General features: G+C 43.7%; 1 protein-coding gene and 1 long non-coding RNA gene across 2 annotated transcripts in view; one reads left to right on the top strand and one right to left on the bottom strand.

Moving 5' to 3' along the window:
- Positions 1-13,461: 13,461 nt before the first annotated feature.
- LOC112972019 lies at positions 13,462-16,330 on the top strand. The gene is made up of 3 exons (XR_003255525.1): positions 13,462-13,563; positions 13,789-15,950; positions 16,305-16,330. It is a non-coding gene; the product is annotated as an uncharacterized LOC112972019 (long non-coding RNA).
- A 2,563-nt stretch (positions 16,331-18,893) lies between these two features.
- Positions 18,894-20,808, bottom strand: part of MARCH4 (membrane associated ring-CH-type finger 4) — a 37,999-nt gene continuing 36,084 nt past the window's right edge. The window contains exon 4 of the mRNA XM_026077956.1: positions 18,894-19,654. Coding sequence (XP_025933741.1) covers positions 19,293-19,654 — 362 coding nt within the window. The 3' untranslated portion in view covers positions 18,894-19,292. The remainder of the gene's footprint in view (positions 19,655-20,808) is intronic.

Genomic DNA, 20,808 nt, shown 5'->3' with positions numbered 1-20,808 from the left:
GAGTGGAACATGCACCTGCAYTTTCCCTCTCCCCTCAGATAAGACTGTCCTTTTGGCTTTTTGAGTGGTCTTCAGTTGAGCTGCAGGYGGAGTCAGAAAATCTGACCCAAATCTCAGGTTGAATGATGGATTCACTCTGCAGTGGCTACACGTCTGTACATATCTGTCATATCAAATGATCTGCAGAGATGACCTTTCTGATCCGCTTCCTAAAGATGGCTTAAAATGCCCTGGCAGAACATTAGCCTCCTCTTGCCCTTTGGGCTCGGGGAATGCAGTGCTCTGAAGATGCTTACATGACTCTGACCTCACTGACTTTTTTTTCTGGGACGGCTAGGGCACATTTGCCTGGTTCTGTACTGCATGGTACAGACATACCATGAGACAGCTGAAGCTTATCTGAGCAGTAAGGGTTCCTTGTGTGTTTTGGTTACTCTTCAGAAATTTTAATTCCTGTAACATCTGGTCTGTCCTAATTTCTTTTCCATTCTTCTCCTGGGAAATCTAGGTATGTATGTGGCATCTGTCTCTCACCCTCCTTAGTTTACATGGAGACAAAGAGTTATTAGTATTTGCAAATAACGTTTCATCTGTTGGAAAGTGCCTTCCTAACATCCCCCTTTCAGGTCCATTTCTTTCCTTGACTACTTGCCTGTTCTTCCTATAACTGGAAAAGTGGCCTGTTGCTTACTGTACTTGCAAATTGAAAGTTCCTTCCCTTCCAAAAAAGTTAGTAAGCCCTTTTGTGACAGTCAGAGAACCAGCTTCTGTAACTTAAAACAGAAGCAGTGTAAGTAAGCCCATTTTTTTGGTCCTCTGTTACTTCTGTTTACCTTTATATACATRCTTCTTTCTCAATTACTAAACTAAAGACCCAGGAATAAAACATAAAGCAGGAGACCCACCAACCCAGGATATCCTTCCCCTTCTCTCTAAGGTGATTATTGAGCAGTGATCTCTATTGAGTACAACGAGTCTAAACTCTTCCCTGTCCCATTCCAGCATGGACAACTGCAGCTTGCATTGCCTTCACCTGGGGCTGCTCTGGCAAACAGGATTCTCCTCTTGTTGTCAGGAATGAGGCAGTGTTTAGTAAGAACAACTGTCATGCTTCAATGTGCTGACGCCTGCAATTGACTGGCAGGCAGTGGGATTGTTGTATTATGGTCGTATTAGCTAATCATTGTTGATAATTGTTAATAATCATTGTCTTGGATCTGTGGTATAAAGAAGCTTTAGTGTCTCAGTTGTAACTATTTGGGGTGAAATGCAAGAGCTGATTAACAATGCATAAGTTGCATGAGAATTGAAGAAAAGGCTGTTCAATCTGTCAAAAAGCAGCACCCTGTAGTGCAAGCCAAACCTCATGTTTGAGCTGCACTGGGCTCTGAAGTCTGGTGTCCTCTAGACAGTTTGCTGCAAAAGAAAGTGCTCTTTGGTGGTGTCTCCTCAAAATCAAAATTGTGGCCCAGCAGTGCTGAGTTTGGAAGACTGATGATCAGTGCAGACAGAGAGGGAATGTAGTTTGCAGGCAGTGTAACTGATATGTATAAAACAAGGGAGAGTTTTGTGGATCATTTTATCTGGGAGGTAAATCGTCAGAAAAGTCCATGAAATGTACCACTGCATGGACGATTTTATTTGCATTTACTTTTTTTGCTGATATAAAAGAGATTTTATCTGCCTAACTCCTCCTGAGTTTCCTGCAAGCTAAAATGCAGGAAATGTATATCATTGAAATTTTTAAATTATTATTCATTTGCCTTTTTCTCAGTTTTTTTTTTAAACCAGTTTACCATCTCACTGTTATGTCATATTCTTTGTGATAGGATCTCTGTAGTTTTGTTTTATTCTTGAAACGGGAATCTTGGTAGAGGAATTGTCTAGCTGCAGTCAGAACTGCCTCAATGCTTTGCTATTACAGTACCTGTTCTGAGCCTCTAACCTCTTGTATTGCCTACTTGGGAGGCAGACTCATCTGACTGAAGCTGACTGAGTTATCATACCAAGTTTCTGTCTGTCTCCTCAACTGCAGGAATGTGATCACATGAGTGCACTTAAATGAGGAAGATGGTTTGAGCGAATGTTTATGGAATGTATGCAGAATGGTCGCACAGTTGTTACTGCAGGTCCGCTGATAGGGGAAACTTGTTGAACTGTGGCTGMGCAGTCAGTTTTGTTGACCAGAGTATGGGCCTGACTGACAGCTCTGCTCTGTCATGTGTTACTCGAAGCCTGAACCCTTCCTTGCTGGTTTRCAACACCACCAGGGCAATGCACAAGGCCTCTTCAACAACTGCTCTTCCTTTGTGGTGTGCAATGCCATTCATCTGCAAGGGGCTGGTCTTCATCCTCCCCTGTGCCTGTGAATGTATATTTACATATTTATTCTTGCGCTGTGCATGACCAAGTGGCTTTTCTGTGCCATTCTGATGAATGCTTCATTTCTCAAGATTTTTCCACAGCAATGACCTTTCCAAGAGAGCTTTGGACTCCACAGCAGGAGAACTAAAGGAGATAATTTTCAGGGAGGAAAGGGCTGTCTATTTAGCAGCTTGGGAGTTTGTTTCCATGGTGTAATGGTGCACTGGGGCTGGGTTTCTTCACACTTGGCAGCTTTACTGTCAGAGTAATCTACAGATTTTAAGGTGGAAAGCACTAATTCCTCCCCTCTCCACTGTTTGAGGCAGGTTTTCCCTGCAGTAGATWGTCAACATTTTTTGCTCTTAAGTGATCATGTAGTAGGGCTTTCCCCTTCCCACTGCCTAGCAAAGCAGTTCCGGAGTCCAGGATTTCTCACAGTAAAAAGTCCTTTGATCAGCTTCATCTTCTGCTCCTCATGCCCTGCCTTTGTTCCTGACCCCCATGATCTGTGTCTGTTTTCTCAGATTCCAGCTCAGCACTTAGTCTCTCCTTGACCTGTTCATGGGTGTATTTGATTTGCCACCAGTTCCTGGGTAACTGCTGTTGCTTTTTGTCTTTCTTTAAACGATGAACAGGGAAAACATCGGAAGAGTTCGACTCCTCATTGCATTTCCAACATCCTCCTCTGTCAGGACTGGTTTCAACTGATCTGAGGAGAACAGACATTCAAGAGAGCGAATTTGAACCCATTCGCTAAAGTGCAGAGAGTTTGGACAAAAGAGAAACAGAACCCATGTCTTCTTAACAATACTCTCAGCAGTTCATACGCTTTACTGAGACTTTACTTCCTCTGATCTTGAGAGGGTAATAAGAAGGAGGTTAAACAAGAAGTCACAATTGATAGGCCTCAGCTCTCAATATTCCACCAAAACATTAGTGCATCATGTAGAGGATATTTTGAACTCCATATCTGCTTTCCTGCCTCTGTTCTGGAGCTGTTTGAAGTGGTTTGTTCTGCCAGCTCAGTCAGTGATTCTGGTAGATTTATTGAGGACTCTGACAACTAATTGCTTTCAGACCTGAGAAGGTCTCATTGTCGTCCATCAAAGTTTTAATTAATCAGAGAGGCAGATGGGTAGTATCGGCCTTGAATACTGGTGTAATTAACTCATTCATTGTCATGTTCTCTTGCTCTATGACGGTTCATAAAGGGCATCTTTAATCTAGCTGCCATCATGCTGTCCCCATAGCAGGAGTTAAATGATTTTCATAACTCTTTATCATAGTTACCCTGTATCCCAGATATAATTAGGGAAAATGTTAAKTTTTGGCAATAAATATGTGAGGGCCTCCTTGACTTCAGATGGGCAAGTAGAGTTTGACCTGTAAAGATGAGTGGGACTGGYGAGAGTTAAGTTCCCACTGAAAGAGCCTGTCTGGAATTTCTTTGCAACTCACACCCAGCTCTCTTAGTGCCTCCAGGTCATGTGCCTGAACTGTCTGATCTCCTGGCTCTTCAGTCTATCAGGATGGAAAGGTGATCAACTGTCCCATTTTCCACAGAGCACAATAGAGCCTTCTTACCTTGGGGAGATAAAAAGAACACACGTTCTTAGACCTTCAAAATTGGATGTGCAAATTGCTGCAGGAGTGTTTTGCTCACAGCTGATGAAGTCCTTGCTGGGGTCAGTTTGGGTGGGATTTCTGGGKTCTTTCTGAATGTGCTCTACCAAAGTGGTTTGAGGTACGTCCTCCCTTGTGAATGGATGTAATCTTTCAGTATCACCATGAGATGAAGACATTGGATTCCCATTTAACAATCAAGCTAAGACATACTGGCTCTGCCTATACCAGCAGGGAATGTTTCCAAGCACTGGAGCTATTTTGGTAAATTGTTGGCATGCCTCTTGGCATGCTTTTGGCCCGGGCTGTGTCCCAAACAGTACCCAAGCACAGTTCAGGAGTTTGTTTCCATGGTGTAATGGTGCACTGGGTAAAAGCCTGTTTTTGAGAGGTAAAAGCATTTGGACTCAGGTGAGTCTGTGCCTCGTGGCCTCAGCACCAGAGAAAGGTCCTGGGCACGTTTAGCTTACTCTCATAGGTGTTGCTGTAGTCRCTCATCAAATATGACATGAGGAGTTTGATGTAAAACCAAAAGGGAAAAGACCAAAAACCTCAAGTCCCATGCCTCTGCAGTATACACCATACTCCTCCCAAGTTTTTGTGATGCCTGGGAAGACTGCTGACTGCTTCAGGACAGTAACTCCTTCAGGAGCTTAGACATCACATACATAATAGTTGGCATCCAAATGGCTGGTTGCAACCTAATGTGAGTTCTGGCAAGCTGCCTTTGCTTCCAGAAGAGATTTTCAGGATTGTCCAGATGAGATGCAAAGRCAGGAGCTTTGGCCTTCTGAGGAAACCTGTTGTCCTGGATGTCTTTCCCAAGAAGAAAGGCAGGAAGGCTCCTGATCTTACCCCAGCTGAGCCCTTTTACATGAGGGTGGGGGCAGCCTGTTCATGACACTGTCCAAGCTGTGAAGCCAGTGCTTTTCCTTAGCACTGACACCATCCTAAATAATGAAGTTCACCTGTAATGTGGTGTCAAGGAGGCAAAGCAAAAAATTTGCGTCTCTGACTGCTGCTTGAAGACTCTCTTCCACTGGTTTCATGGTTGCTTTCAAAACCATTTAGTAGGAACACAAAACCTATTAAAATTTAGACCAAAGTCCTCAGCCAAACCAGTACTGTGGCTTTCTTAATCAAAAGGTTTGGGAAAGGAACAGTTTGACTTTTTTTTTTTTTTCTTAATTAAGATTTTCCTCCCCTAGCAGATCAATTACCCAGAATTCATTACAAATCTCTGGGATCCATGGATGGTATTGACCCAATTAGGCTGCCAGTTTGTGCTTGCAGGGATCTGTCTGTGATCCTTCTTCTGCTGGAATCTGGGGAGGGAGGGAGCAGACCACCAGTTATTAATAGAATTTGGAACATTTTTTTTTCTTTTTTGTCTTTCCCCCTAGCTGATTAAATCAAAATGCTAGACAGTTGCATAATCTCATGCATCTCAGTAACAGCAGCAAATACCACCATCACAAGCCAAGAGAAAAGTGTGGAAGTGTGGAGATGGATGCCAAAGGCAATAGTGGATTCTTTCTGGAAAGGTAAAGTCATGGGACTTTTTATACATGTTCAGAAACTGTGTTCTCAGAAACATAYTGTGAATAGTCCAAACAACTCCTGGGCTGTAGTTTTACCCCAACATGATATGTTCAAATCTAGCCCGAAACAAGAAAGAGGWTGCTGCTCCACTTTGATGGTATTCATATGAATTACAGGGGTGATGCCAGGGCTGTTGCCAGTGCTTGTGTGCTGAGGCCCTTTGGCCCACTTGCTGGTGGCAATGGAGTGGTGATGGGAAGCCAGTGACATCTGCACCCACTCTGCAGAAGAATAGCTTCTTCTGCAGAGCAGGGGCAGTTTCTCAGCTTTCCAAGATGGGAGACTGAGACAAGGGCGTGTCCTGGGTGCAGGTCAAGCGATGGGAGAGGAGCGCTGCTGTTCAGGTAGCTGAGAAGGTCAACCCAAGAAATGTGCCTTGGTGTGGGGCTCTCCCTGTAAAACATCAAGGCCTTTCTCTTGGTTTGGAGGGCWCTGGTTACCAGCTCAGTGTGATAACTAACCGTTGCTTGCTGTATGGCGTCATGGGTGATTTCTTTTCATAGATCAGTTACTTCAGAAGATGCAGTGGATGCCAACATTTGATTTGTTGAGCCCTGATCTCCTTCAGCCTTCCAAATACTATAGTAAAGCATCAACGCATCACTGAATGCTGCTTCTTGTTTGCTTTGACTGGCAGGCAAATGCCTTAGTTAAACATTTCCAGGGGTAATTTCTAATCCAGGGGCTATCCTTCAGCATAAGGCCATGCGTTTCATCAAGCCAGTGGGTTGAATATGGTGGCTGTACTTGCTCCAATCTGTCTGGGTACATGGCCTCTCCCTGCCTTCCCTTCTCTATTGTGGCAGGATTTTGTTTTTCCCCTACTGCAGTCTTTAAACAAGCAAACAAACAATTCCCCAAAGCTCTGAAAGATGCTTCTGATACAGGTTGTGCTGTAATGATTAGAGCTCTCTGCAGTATCACAAGCCACAAATTTGTGACAGTCATGGAACTAGCTATCTTGCTGTTTAGAAAACAGTTTTTTGCCAGATTTCATTCACAGCCTTGCAGAGTTAGCTGTTAAAAAAMCACTGTTTTCCGCTTAGTATTTAGAAACTCAGGCTTGAATTTTCAGGAGGTAGCTGTGACTTGGGGGCCCTAACTTGTGCCTAAAAAGGGTTTTTTTACTTTTAGGAAAAGTTAAACAATATCCTTTCGGGATTTCCTCTTTTTAAAAAAAATCCGAAACCAAAAAACCTGAATTGAACATTTTGAATTACGTCATCCTTTCTGCAATTTCAGAACAAATTTTGTGAATAGGAGACTGGCTGCAAGCAACAGATATCATGAGCTGTAGGTCACAAGCACAGTTCACTGCAGGGCTCAGATGTTTGGTGTTTGGACTCTTGTACTGACTGTGGATTATAGGAGAATCTCACAAATTCCTTGGCTTTCCTTCACCTTCCTTTGGTAGGATGAGTGAAGAAACCAGTGCTCCAAGGACCATGTATTGTGTTCAGCCTGGTGGGCCTAACTTACTTTCTGTGATTAATAAAGTCAAGGGAAAGATCACTAATTCAGGCTGCTGACTTCCCGATACATGGATAGGAGAGGTGGATGTGTTTTTTCAAACTTTAGGAATGGGAGTCAATTTGAAATTAAGACACTGGAGGCCAGTCAAGCATCTCAAATTACACTAGACAGCTGTGTGGGCAGTTTGGTGCTGAGTACAATTGGGATGAATAATTCCTGGGAAGTTCCTATTTTTCTCTGCTGATTACTAAGGCAGCCTGGATAACTAGCTTAGAATTTGACAAGTGGCCTTTGGATATATAAAGTTGGGTTAGATGTAGCTGTAGACACCTAGGATAGATACCTGTTTAGGCAGGTTGAAATATATGGCCTGTGCATAAGGCCCAAGCATTACTCAACTCATAGAGGTGGTTACTGGAGATTGAGGCAGGACAGATGTAGCTTCCTCAGTCACTTCATGTGCTGGTGAAGAGAGTCAACTCCAGATCTGGTATTTTTTACCACCGAGAAACGTTATCTGAATGGAAAAGACAAACACATGGATTGTATGTGAAAGTGGGAATGTAGTGAACTGATTTAGCATCCCTTTATTCTGCTTATAGCTTTGAAAAAGATTCATTATGCTCCAACCTGAGACTGCTCTAAAGGATGACAAGACTTCAWTGACAATAAAGTTCACAGCATTCACAAACTGGAGAAGGCTGCTGGCATTTAAAATAATGAATGAGTTTGTACGTGTTTGTTGTTATTTAGTGCATTAAATAACTGAGATATTGTTTACATTAAGTAATTTGTACTTCTAGCTCCCAGCTAAGTTCAAAATGAGAGGGAGGGGAAAACTTCAATTATTCTTTATAAGATGTGTAACTCAGTGACTGCGTCTTGCCTGGATGCATAGGGCTAATGTTGGCTAATTTTTGGCAGGTTATGGGTATATGGTAAGTTAGTGACCCTGGTAATGAACTCACARTGTTTCAGCTAATCTACCATAACTGCCTATGAACAGGCTCTTTTCCCCCGGCAGATGCAAGGTAACTAACTATGTTTCTGCATAAACTACTGTTAGTTAACTGGGCAGTAAGACCATGCGCACCAGGTCAGGTCAGGAGTCATCACAGCATAGCTGGTGCTCATTCCTTGGGTTTGCCTTGTACTAATTTTTTGTGTGCTCTTAGCAACTTAAATGCCAACTCACACAGGTGTGCATTTACACCTGTAAGCATGACTGGACATAGGTGTGCAGATTCGCGTGTCCTTTGTTGCAAAGCTGGTGCTTTAAGATCAGTGGATATTAGTGCGTTGTATGCATTGTAATGCACTTTTGTAGTGGATGGTAAAAACAGTAGCTTTTGCAAACTATGCTATGAGACTGACTTGGCCTAACAGGGAGATTCCGCATACTACTCTGCTGTCCTTTTGTCTCTTTGTTGTGAAACCAGGAGCTGTGAATACTGAAGAGCTGGGAATACAAAATACCCAGGGTGCAGGCCTGATCCTAGGTGCCCACTGTCTGATAAAGAATCCCGCTGATTTCAGTCAGGTTTATGTCAGGCCCTTACATGATCTCTTTCAAAATAATCTGGTCATCTTACAGATCTATATTATCGGGAATTTTATCGCTGAAATTGTAGACAGTTGTCAGCTGTGTTCTTTAGGGATTGACATCCTCAGGATGTTGAACAGAACGCTGTTGGATCACTTCTGGAACTGGTTCCTCCAGAGCAACTTCTGTATGGATGACAGTGGTGTTCACTGCTTGAAATTCTCAAAACAGATTATTTTCTTTCTAGGGCCCAGGTAAATATATCCCCTGCACAGATATACCTACATTCATTGTAGGTTAGATTTTGAAATCTTCACCCATTTCCAAACCAAAATACTCCTGTGTTCATGGTAGTTAAAAACTCTTCCTGCAACCATCCTGCCTGGAAATCATTTTAGTCTCAAGCCAACGATATGTAAAGTTAGTCTCTGAATTTTGCAGCTTGAGCTCAGACCCCAATGTTTTGGCAATACTCCTGTTTGTGTGCGAGGAAATATAAGCTGCAATATCACTCAAACCTCCCCATTTTGCAGACAACCTTTTATCTCTTTATAGCAACTCAGCATTTCAGTATCTGTGTTCTTCCAAAATCCAGTGAGTTGGCAAGGACCACAGTGTTATAGCTGCTACAAGTTGGGAGAGCACTGGCTGGCTGGTATAGGAATTTAGTTTGGGGCTGAGCAGGTGCTCGCCACATTATGGTTTTAGCAATGTAGCTGTGTGGACAGAAACAAACCCTGGGAGGCCTTCTTAAATTAGGAATAATACTTTTTGGCAAGAATAATGAGTTACAGGTAAGATGATACGTGTAGTAATTTGCATTTGCAGCTTTGTGTTAGTTGGGGGTTATAATCTAACAAGAAGGTTATTTGTCAGGCTGTAATGTGTGAAGGACCCATTTTTGGCCATGGACTTGTAGAAAGGCTGGTTGGACAGGACCCTGGGAAGTCCAGTCCACCAGCATTTCATAGCTCCCTTCATCCTCTCCTTGAGGAACCTTCTAGGGCTTGTCTTGCCCTCTTTTCTCCAAACCATCAGTGTCATTGCTTCAGTAATTAATAGTTGCCACCAGCCTTTTCACACCTCATCTCTGTCCCCTGTTGCTTCTCCCTTCTCTCTGCCAGCCCCATCCCTGCTTCCTACCACCTTCTCAACCCAGTCCCTGCTCCCACTGTCTTATCTCCTTCATCCACTTCTCTTTTCTGTCCTCTGTATGTTTCTGTTTCTTTTCTGATTAGCACAGCTGTTTCTTTCCAAGCAGGTACTTGACCTGCCCATTTCTTTTTCTACCTTTGCTCCCTTCTCCATCTCTATGTGCATTTCCGTAGGCTTACTGGAATAGACCTATATAAAAGAAAAGAGCTTATCTGGCACTGGTTTCCTGGGGGAAGGACGAGGAGGAGACTCTATGACTGCCTCTCCAGGGCAGGATCCTCACATGTGCAACCATATGAAAGTTCTGTGCCCCTTCAGCAGGAGTTTTCAGAGCTTCTCAAGGTGGTTTCCTTCGTGAGCCCTGTGTCTGGCTGATGAAACTCTGCCCCCAGGCTCCTCCTGAGAAAGGAAGGATGTGCAGCTGGTTGCACTGGCATTCTGGACACATCACCTAAACAACGATGTTCTCTAAACATTCAGCAGGCACCACGGAAAAAAGGGGCAGCCTCAAAAAACATCCTTAGGTACGGTTTGCTGTGATGTACCCAGCATTCAAGACAGGAGCTGCTGCTCTCTCCCAGCTCTTTACCAACCCCTTCACACTGTGATGCTGGCAGTTGCTTTCATCGTTCTCAGTTTCTCTGTATATACTTGCTCTGGCCCTGGTGTAAGGGCTGAGTCTGCTGCTGCTTAGACAGGAGATACTAAGTGTCARGGGCATCTGTAGTTTCCCTGAGAGGGACCTAGCACACCATATTGGGTAGTCTGAAAATACAGCATTTTTCAGTGCTTGCCGCATACTTTACCATGGTTGCTTTGAGCTTTCCATGCTTTTCCCTTGCACAGAGGGAATGCACTATGCATGAGTCTTATAGTTATGTTTGGAAAATGTTTTCTGCTGTTTAGTAGTATAAACAAATGCTAAGTCAAATTGCTAATATATTGTGCTGTGTATGCTAAGCCATGGCCTTTTTTTTTCTCCCCCAAATCCTCTAAGTGAAATCTTGACCTCTGGCATATAAGGCCCTGTGTGGATCATGACCAGAAAGATAGAGACTTTTATTGACCAGGAATGGCAGTAAACAAACAAGGAGGAGATAAATTTCACAGTGTGTGTTACAGGTTAACAGAGAAGGAGAGGAAAAGATTAACAGAGTCTTTAATTTGCTTTTTATTATGTATATTTTCATTAGAAAACAACCTTAAACACCCAGGAATAGTTTTCTAATAAACGTAAGCTCATGAAGAGCACTTGGAAGTTTCCATTCTGGGTTCATGAGAATGACGGGACAGTAACACAGTCGACATGGTCATTCCTCTTAGTCAATCCCTCCCTCATGGCTGATTGTTTGACTTACATTACAGCCTTCCCTTCCCCCCCATGCTTCCTGCCCTGAACAAAACCAATCCCCCCCCCCACCCCAACCCCACAGACATCTATGTGGAAAGTCTCAAAGAGAGTATTTCTGCATGGACACACCACTGTCTCATCTCATCCCTCAGTGGACATAGTGATTGTTCAAGGCCCTGTTCAGGACCCTACTAACAGGCCTCAGAGATCCATGCAGAGACACCACTGATCTCTCCTGGGCAGACCCTGTAGTAGTGAAGGATCAGTCTAGTCCTTGGGAATGATTTCAAAGGGGACTCATACCATGTGAGGAGATGCAGAATCAGCCTACTGGGGACTCTGCCTGCTGGGGATGCAGATTCAGGGAAGCGTTCTTTCCATCCCCCCTAGCAACCTCTCTCTTACTCTCTGCCTCTCTGGGGCAGAAGTCCTGAAAAGGTTGATGCATAGCTATGGGCTGGTTGTGCTTGGGGTGTGAGGAAGATTTCCCCCTCAAGCCTGGCCTGCATTGCCTACAGAGGGTTTGTTTATAATGGAGAACTGACATGTATGAGCTAAAAACACTAGGGACAAGGCCATTTTGTTTTGCCACTGTATAAACCTTACAAAGCAGATTCTTGCTCCCCTCGCACCTGGGCAGACTTCACCCAGATTTACCACCATCTGAAATTCAGATGCTTTGTCTTCACTGTGTTTTTGGCTTGCGTTCATTATCCACTCTAGTTATCCTGAGGCGAAGAAGCAAACAAAAGATTTCCCATGCTGTTGTCCCACAGCTTGATAGCAGTGAAGGGAATGACTGAAAGCGTTTGCTCTTCTGGAACAAGAAGACAAACTCCATGAATAAAGGTTCTGCTGGACACACCAGCCTAGAGGGATGTGGAGGAAGGTTTGTGGACCTGTTAACAAGGAGGAGAAGGGCTGTCCACACTCTCGTATCAGAGAGATACTTTGCCATTCAGTGAGTAATGAATCACCCCTTTGCAAGGGAAAGCAGAGATGATAGAGCAGTGAGTGAAAGGGAAGGGGAATATAATCTCATAAGAACAAAGATCCCGAGATCAGCTGTTTGGAGAACATAAATTTTTTCTCTGCGGCAGGGAAAGGAGATCAGGTGGGTTAAGCAGAACTCTGTTTGTCCTGCTAAAGAAAAGGACTAAACTGAACCTCTGTAATGTTCAGTGGAAAAACTTCTGTGGAAGTGTGACAGGCTGGTTATTAAAGGAAAGCTGTCTTTAAGGAAGAGCTAGGGCAGAGTAGCTCTACTACCATCTTGGACTGTGAAAGGATGAGATAGGGTCATTCCCTGGGGCATACAGGGCATTTGCAATTCTTGTGATTATTGATGTCAAAACTGATATAAACTGATAGATGCTCCCACTGCTCAGCAATGGCTTGCTAGCAACAACTTCTCCCTGTTGGGAAAAATCTTTCTTCTTGACTAGTTATCAGTACCCACACTGGTGCCTGCATAAATGATATGCTTGAACCTTCATGAGACCTTTGAGCTCCTGTATACCAGCTGACATGGTGCAGATGTAATGTAGTAACAGACAGGGTGTCATCTTGCCGTAGAGGGATGCAACTGGAAGCAAAACACCTTTGGCTGATGCTGGCTGTCCCATCCAGAGGAAACCTGTTGTCCCCGGTGGAAGCTTAAGCTCTGTGAAGACTCAGACTCCTCGATTATGAGCAGACTCAGTTACTCAGACTCAGTTACTCAGTTACTCAGAGCAGAATTTCATATCCTGATTCTGTTTGGTAAAACACATCTTGATGCATCACATAACAAAACATCTCCCCTTAGTACCTCTTCTCTACTGTTATTTAATTCATTAAGTCCTGGGTAACATAACCCCCCACCCCTTTTTTTTAACCTAAGATGCTTTGAAAAAAAGGTTGTTAATAATAGGTAGTAAACAAGCTGGGAACAATACTGTCAATGTGTCTTGGAAAAGAATTTCTCTCTCAGTCCTTCTCCCTGTTCAGAAATCCACCTCTTGTCAAACAGTTGTGATGGCAGGTGTTTGTGCTTTTGCATCTTTGTGCTTCTTTGAGTATGGCTCAGATAAGTTTGAGGAGTCTTCAGTCTGTTTCCCACTGCTGTAACTGACTGTCTGTTTTCCTCATACTTATGCATTAATTAAATGCTATACAAGAATGAGTATGAACCAAGAATCACATAAAATCATTTCCTTCTTCTGTCTTGTCTTTGCCTGAAGTTGAATCATATGTAGTATTTTCCACATAGCAACTTCCTAGCTCCTGTCAAGACTTATTGAATATAGTTAGGTATTCTTTCAGGTTTATTTGTTGTTTTCTTTTCTTTCTATTTTCAGGACAAGTTATATATATGTGTGTGTGTATATGTATATATATTTTATCTTGCAATTCCAATTCTGGAAAAGAAAACATCATTCTTCAAAGGAGAAATTCACCCACTGACCTGGAGGTAATTTGAATAATGAACTGAGATAGTTTTTGATGTTTGTATAAACAGCACTGAAATGTCAGATTCTGTTCTCCTTGTATCCAACATGATAGATATGAGATCAAAGACTGCCTTCAGTAACTGTAACATGTCAGGCTTGCGTTACTGGGGGAAATGTTCCTAGAGCCATCAGCTTATTGCTGTCATACAGAAACCAATTGATGTTTTTGCTATATCTCCCTCAAGGTGGACGGGAGATGAAGGTCAATGCAATAAGCTCATACACTTGTTTCTCCTCTCTGGATTCAAATATGCCACTGGCCATCAGTGAAATGAATTTGTCTGTCTGAATGCATGAAGGATCTGTAGCAAGACTGTAAAATGGTCTCTCAGGAATCCTGTGTCTGTCTGCTCAGGAGATCTTCAGAGCTGGAGTTAGGTACAACGGAGAAGATGATGAATCTGGTGACTCAGGAAAGAAAAGGAGGCGTCACATGTGAGGTAAAGAGGAGAGAGGATGTTAGAATCCCCAGCCACTAGCCACTAAGGCAAGTGCACTGCTGTCCACCAAGTCAATTACTGCAGGGATTTTTCCTTTCAGGGTTTGACTGACAGATAATAAGGAATAGGTTCTCTGGCCTTGTGCTCTCAGTCTTGACATGCAGGAGTCAGGTTGGAAGTGCTAGTGGTGCAGCCTGCTCATACATCAAAGGGCAGGTAGGGTTCCCATCTTCAGTGCTTTGCTTAGTCAAAGTTGCTGCATTAGGACCTGATGCACTTTTATACTTGCCTGTTTAGAGCATGTCAAGGAGCCTGTAAGACATGGGAGAGGTCTGGCAAAGAAAATAATTCTTTTTTCCTGTGAAGAAAATAGAAGTTTGGATGACTGACAACCAGATGTGGGTAGAGGATGGTCTTCAGAACTGGGTTATCTTCAGATGTCCTCCATCTACAGGCATTGGCTCTGATGTTTACTGCTGACAGATAAGGGCTTTGAGCAATGTCAGAGAACTGGCAGACATGAGCAGTACTTTCCTGTCTCCCTGAGTGAAAATGCAGCAGGCCACTGATGCCTCTCTTGACTCAAACCTATGTTGCTGACTTGCTCTTTCCTTGGGTCTGCTCACCATAGTAAGGTGAGATATGAGCCTTTTCAGCACCTTGCTTAGGAAACCACAGCCCTCATGTGAATTACCACAATCAGAAGGGAACATGCTTGATTTATTTGAAAGACAGCCCATCACTGCTGACATTTGAAATTGGAAACCAAGTGTTAGTTCAATGTACGGGTTTCTCTGGTGTTACAGTCTTTTGTGGCAACCAATTAGCAGCAGGCACTGAGAGTGGCAAAGTGAATATATATCAAATAAAACTGACTGAGGGTTGCAGAGTCTGACTGTAATATAGTGTCTTCATGGTGCCTGTGTTCTCCGGTCACCCTCGGGGTTAGTGCATGTGCTTGAGCCAATGCAAGCACAGAGGAAGAGGATATTTAGCAAGAGACTGAAGGGCAAGAATGGAAGAGCCGTGGAAGCTGGAGGCCAACACTGATGCTTCTGTAGGCAAAAACAGCATTGACAACTCACACAGAGTAAAACACCTCTGAAGAACATTACCAGAAAGACCCGTCAAAACTGACAGAAAATCAGGAGACTGTAGGAGAAATCACAAGAATGAGCAGGACCACACACACACATAATCTCTGATGATGGCTGAACACAGTCCTCCACACTGACCACCCCCAAACAGAGTTGAAGGATGACAAAGCCCAAGAACTGAGGAGTCTCCACAGTGATAGGACCTGGAATTTTCTCCACAGGGAGAAACAGCTGCCAAACTCTTTGCAAGCCTTGTTTGTTGGTGGAAGCTGGTCTGACTTCTTTGTAGCAAAATAAAAATAATGTCTCTTTAGGAACCAACAGACAAGACCAGAGGAAAGATGTCAGTAAGAAGAGATACCTTCTGTAGCATAGCTGTGCCTCATCTTTTCAGTCTGCCGGAATCCTCCTATACACAATGTACTTTGCATGTCTCAGGAGCATACTGTCTCTATTTGCACCTTTTGAAGTCCTGCATAGTAGCACAAAGGGGATAGCACAAAGAGATGGGGGGAGATGAGAGAACTGTGCTATGGAAGGAAGAGACCCTCCTCAGTATTTCTGCCATCAATGCTGGGGGGGGAGGGGAAAGAAAATCCCAAACCCGACACTAAATTTGCTCTTGTTCTCTCAGGCTGGCAGCCTAGAAGTTCATAAACTCAGAAGCACCTTGTTCTGGAATAAACTGATTTGAAAACAGTTTCCAGTGGCTTCCCCGAGTTTGCTTTGCTGGTGGCAGCCTTTCGGCTCCAAGCTGGCATGTGTATGAAGCTCTTTGAACAAGTTTTGCCCCTCTGCCCATCAAGCCAGGTAATGACATGCTTCATATTGCACAGAACACATACAATTGACAAGTTCATAGTGTTTAAATATTAAACAATCTAGACAGGCTTTTGAGTCTTATGCCTATATGAAAAGGCTCAGACCATACCCATCTCTGAAATTGGGCTGCGGGATCATTTGCACAGTAAGACAGACAATAAGACTTGTATACATTGCCATGCAACAGAAGAGACCCCGAACCACCAGCCCTAAGTGGAAAGTTTATTTCTAAGCGCAATATATGGAAAAAACAAACCAACAAACCCCACAGATATAGAAAATGTTGTAGCAAATCCCTGGTCAAGTAGGACTTCATGTCTGTCACTACCCTGCACCTCACAGCTGCTTAAAATGTCATGCAATGGAGGAGAGGGGACTCGGATGACACCCTCCCCTTTGGGTCAAGGAGGATCTCTGAGCAGGAGAGGTCCCATGGAACCCTCGCTGAGTGATTCCGACTATAACCAGCAAAAGGGCAGCACTGCTCACCCCCACCACGCACTTCGTGACCACCTGTGGTACGCACGCATGAGACTTAGCACTTCAACAGGCTTTACAAATGTGGATTCTCACAACACCCCTGTGAGGTAGGTATGTATTGTTATTCCCCCCTTGTGTGGACGGGGGACTGAGCCAAACAGCCCAAGGCTACAGAGTTGGTGGCAGAGCTGGAGTGAGAGTATGCAGAGTCCTGTGTGCTCAGATTACTAGATCATGCCACTCTTAGATGGCAAATTGTGCTTCTGACCTTATAAACTTTTAGCCTTTAGTCAAATTAAAGGAATTTGACTTCTCCATATTAAATGAATACAAGACAGGGAGGGAAATAACATTATATCTCAAAGCTATCCCTTCTGCTGTGTATGCCTCCCCCTTCCCAAAACCACCACAATTACCCATCTCTTGGAACAAGGACACCTTCCAGGACAGGCATGGAGGTGAGAAGCTGCTGTGTTTGCTCGCCTTGACTGGGTTTCTCTCTTATTGTGGAGTAGAAGCRGTTCTTCCAGAGACCTGTTCGTTGCAACACCTTCGTTCTGGGGGGGGGTAGCTGCTTTTAGAGACGATTGGAATTGCCCTTCCCTTTCCCTCCTCCCACCAATATTCCTTTCCTCCCCTCAGCCAAAAGCACTCTTTGGTAGATAGTAAGATTGGTCAGATAAAGGTACAGTGGTCTCAGAAACCATGCTGTTTGCATGGATCCCCAGTAAATCAGCTTTCTTGGCTGGTGTTTCATCTCCCACATTCTCTGCCAGAGAAGTACCTGTTCTGTTGCATTCAGATATTCAAAGGGACACTGTCAAGTAATTGAGGTGAAAAATATGACCTGCCTCAAGATGCTAACCTCCATCTTCTACATTGCAGAATGGCTGATATTTTCAAACTCGGGACTTAAAGTTTGACATCTTCCCGAGTCCAGAAACGCCTGACCAACGACGGCCTAGCTGCCAAAGGAGCTGGTGACTCACATCTGCCCTGGCTCCAGTAGAACTGTGAGGGGTGCTGGTATAGTGACAAAAGGGCAGTCAGACACAGCCATTGTGCAACATTGCTCAGCACTTCTGCAAAACGGATACCATTTGGCTGAAGTCCTTAAATTAATTTGGGGGGGGGGGGGGCTGAGTTCAGGCTTGATCACTATAAGCTCATTGTTTTGGAATTGCTGAGCTGTTGCTCCTGAATTGACTAATCTCTGTATTTTTAATGTTCCTACTTGTATGCTTCCTTTGTGGCAGTTACTCTGGCAAGCTCAACCCCTTAGAGCTGGAACATACCCTGCATGGTACGAGGACAGTGAGCATGAGATCAGCAACATGGAACCACGCTTGACTTCCTGTTGCAGCAGAACAGTAGGGATGGTGAAAGGAATGGGGTGAGTGGAGAGAACAGTACATGCCCAAATGGAAAAGGACAAAATCAGTAGGGAAAGAAATTTTATTTTCAAGCTTGTAAAGAATATTACAAACAATGGAGAGTAAAAAAAGCCCAAATCCTAAAAACTATTTAAAAAGTACTTGACAGTGTCCCTTTAATATCCACAAATGATTCAGCCGTTGTGCATTGAAAGAGAATGTTCCTGAAGAGCAACCAGTACCTTTGTAGATATATCCCAGAAAAGGAGACTTACTAGAAGCATAATATATTCAGTCAGCAACTGTGCTCCCTCTTCAGACTAACTCTCTGTTGAATGACTGAATGGAATAGACTCTGTAATAAATTAACAAACTAGATATGGAAGGCTCAGCCTACAGGAGTGAGTGAGACCCTGTTGCAAATTGAGCAGCAGAGATACACACACCAAAAAGATGTATATTTCTTATGTTTGAATGTCTGAATCAGCAAGATAGAAGCAACCCACTGAGGTGGGTCACCTTCTTGTGACTGGAGGAAAATGGAAGGAAATTAACCTGGAACATATGCATGGAAAATGATGTGTGTGAGTGGGAAGATTTGGATGCTGGATTTGGGGTTATGAAGGCATAAATCACGCTAGTACTTGTGCTTGAAACACCTGCAGAGTGTTTGTACAAATTTGCCAGAAATGTCTATATGTCAAATAAAGGTCACGGAATGCCACCCCCCATCCCCACCCCCTGCAACTCCACCCTCACAAACCCTTTGTCAAGAACATTATGAAAAATCAGAATTTTTGTTTTGGTGAAGTCTGGGTAGGCTTGGGTTTTGTTAGATTTTCTTGGTGAGATGATTCAATTCTTTTCCCTTTTTTTTTTTTTTTTTTTTTTTTGGTAAATCAATACTGAAAAATCCCCAGCTATTTCACTTCAAATATCCTATGGTAAATTGAACAAGGTTCCAGAATGACTCATGAAACAAAACGACTCATAGCCCTGGTTAATCACAGTCTGGAAAAAAATACCCAAAATATTTCATTCCCTTCATTGTTTTTATAAATTTCACACTTGTGTGTGTGCATGTGTGTGTGTATGGGGTGTGTGTATACAGCATTACCTATTCCAGGTAATAGAATTTGAAAGACATGCTAAACCATCTGTTCCTCTGCTTCCCCAGAACTCTGCCTACTCAGTTTTTAGTCTGTATTGCACTTGTTTTGTTGGGTTTTTTTTGTGATTTGTGTTTTTTTTTACTGGCTGGAAAACATTAACCTCTTTAGCATGAGTGTGCAGCTCTCCCTCCACCTGTTTTTTCCTCAGCTGGCCAAGTGCCGCCTCTTATATCTTGTGCAGTTACCAAAAAAGAAAAGAAGGAAGAAAAAAAAAAAGAAAGAAAGAAAAAGGCACACCATGCTCCTCTGCTTTATGAGTTCTTTGTCTCCTCCGCTTCGTGTTAAGGCCTCCTGAATTCCTAGGCTCAGACCGTCGTGACCCTCATGACGAGCTCTCTGTTACTGCTAGACTGGCTCCTCTGTTCGTGAGGCCTCAGGTGGCTGAGTATATGCAGGATGGTATAAGCACAGTGGTGGTCAGAGAGGGTGCCTGTGGCATGGCCGGCAGCCCGGGCCCCGCTGTCGGCTGGAGCGGAGTTAGTGGCTGTACCACCAGTGGAGGACGAGTGGGTGGTTTGGGAGGAGGGGCGCTGATTTGTCCTGGTCCCTGTTTTTTGTTCCTCCATGTCCTTTGTTTTGTCATAGTTCAGCACTTTCCACTGCTGATTGACCGCCTGCCACCGTTTAAAAATCCGGTAAACCGAGGGCCCTTCGTGTATTATTAGACCTGGAGGGAAGGGGGAAAAAAATACACATAAAAACAGAAACAAAACTTTAGGAAGTATCATAAACCTACCCCAGCATCACTCCCTCTAGCTAGCTGGTTAGCTCAGCTCTCCCTTAGCCAGTGTTATTCAATGATAAATCATGTTTTTTAATTACCGACTGGCAGAGCACCAGTGCTCCTGCTCTGCTGGATCCCTTTTCCCCTGAATTAAATGCATTACAACTTTATCTTAGCAATCAATAAACAGGTCTTAAATGTAGCAGGGTAAGTTATACTCTTACAGCAAAACAATATCCGTTTACCAATAAACGCCTGAGGTTTATCCATCACTGGACTGTTTTTGCATACTGCATAGGCATGATTCACCAAGCTAACGGTGTGCGTTGGGAGGGGGTGTCACTGGAGCTGACGTGCTGGTGACGTCTGCTGCACCAACGTCATGTGTGTGCACAGACCAAGTCTCTTTCCACACACACAGCAGCAGAACAGACATGTGTATGGAGGCCAGAGATGGGAATTGAACCAAAAAAAGGATCTATACCTGTAAATTGTTCTTTGTTGTCCTAGGCAAACATTTGCTCATCTGCAAACTGGTACAATGATACCTCATTGCTCCCTTCCAAGGGGAGAAAACAACACTCTTAAAAGAAAATGCAGATGGACTTGCACAGTACATGTGCTAACACCGAGTATGCACATGATACATATCCTGTTAGCAATCTGCATATACCAGAGTTGACATCCAGAGGCAATAGCTGGCCATTAGGACACCTGACTTCCAATGCTGTCTGCATTTCAAAGACACTGAGCAGCTCAGGCTCTTCCATCTGTCARTTAGTTCATCTCCCAGTGGTTTCTGGCATCCTCCCCACCCTTGCAAGAGGGTTGGAAGGATTAGATAACGTTAGAAGTTGTTTAGAAGATGACATTACCTGAGCATTAAGCACAGTTATTATTCAAGCTATCAGGCTCTGGCTAGATGCTTTGAATCCATGAGAAGCAGCATGGCCTGCAACACTGTGTTATTCTTACTCACTGAAACTGGAGGAAACTGGAGCATCTCAAGTAGACTGACTTAGCTGACATGTTGCAATACAACTAATAGGCTTTGCTGAGCTATTTCATGTAAGGGTAGGGTTTATGCAGAATGAGGA

The sequence above is a fragment of the Apteryx rowi genome, unplaced genomic scaffold, assembly GCF_003343035.1.
Source record: "Apteryx rowi isolate R43461 unplaced genomic scaffold, aptRow1 scaffold_47, whole genome shotgun sequence".
In the NCBI taxonomy this organism is placed as follows: Eukaryota; Metazoa; Chordata; class Aves; order Apterygiformes; family Apterygidae; genus Apteryx; species Apteryx rowi.
The sequence above is the reverse complement of the archived record's forward strand: the minus strand, read 5'-3'. Positions and strand labels throughout refer to the sequence as shown.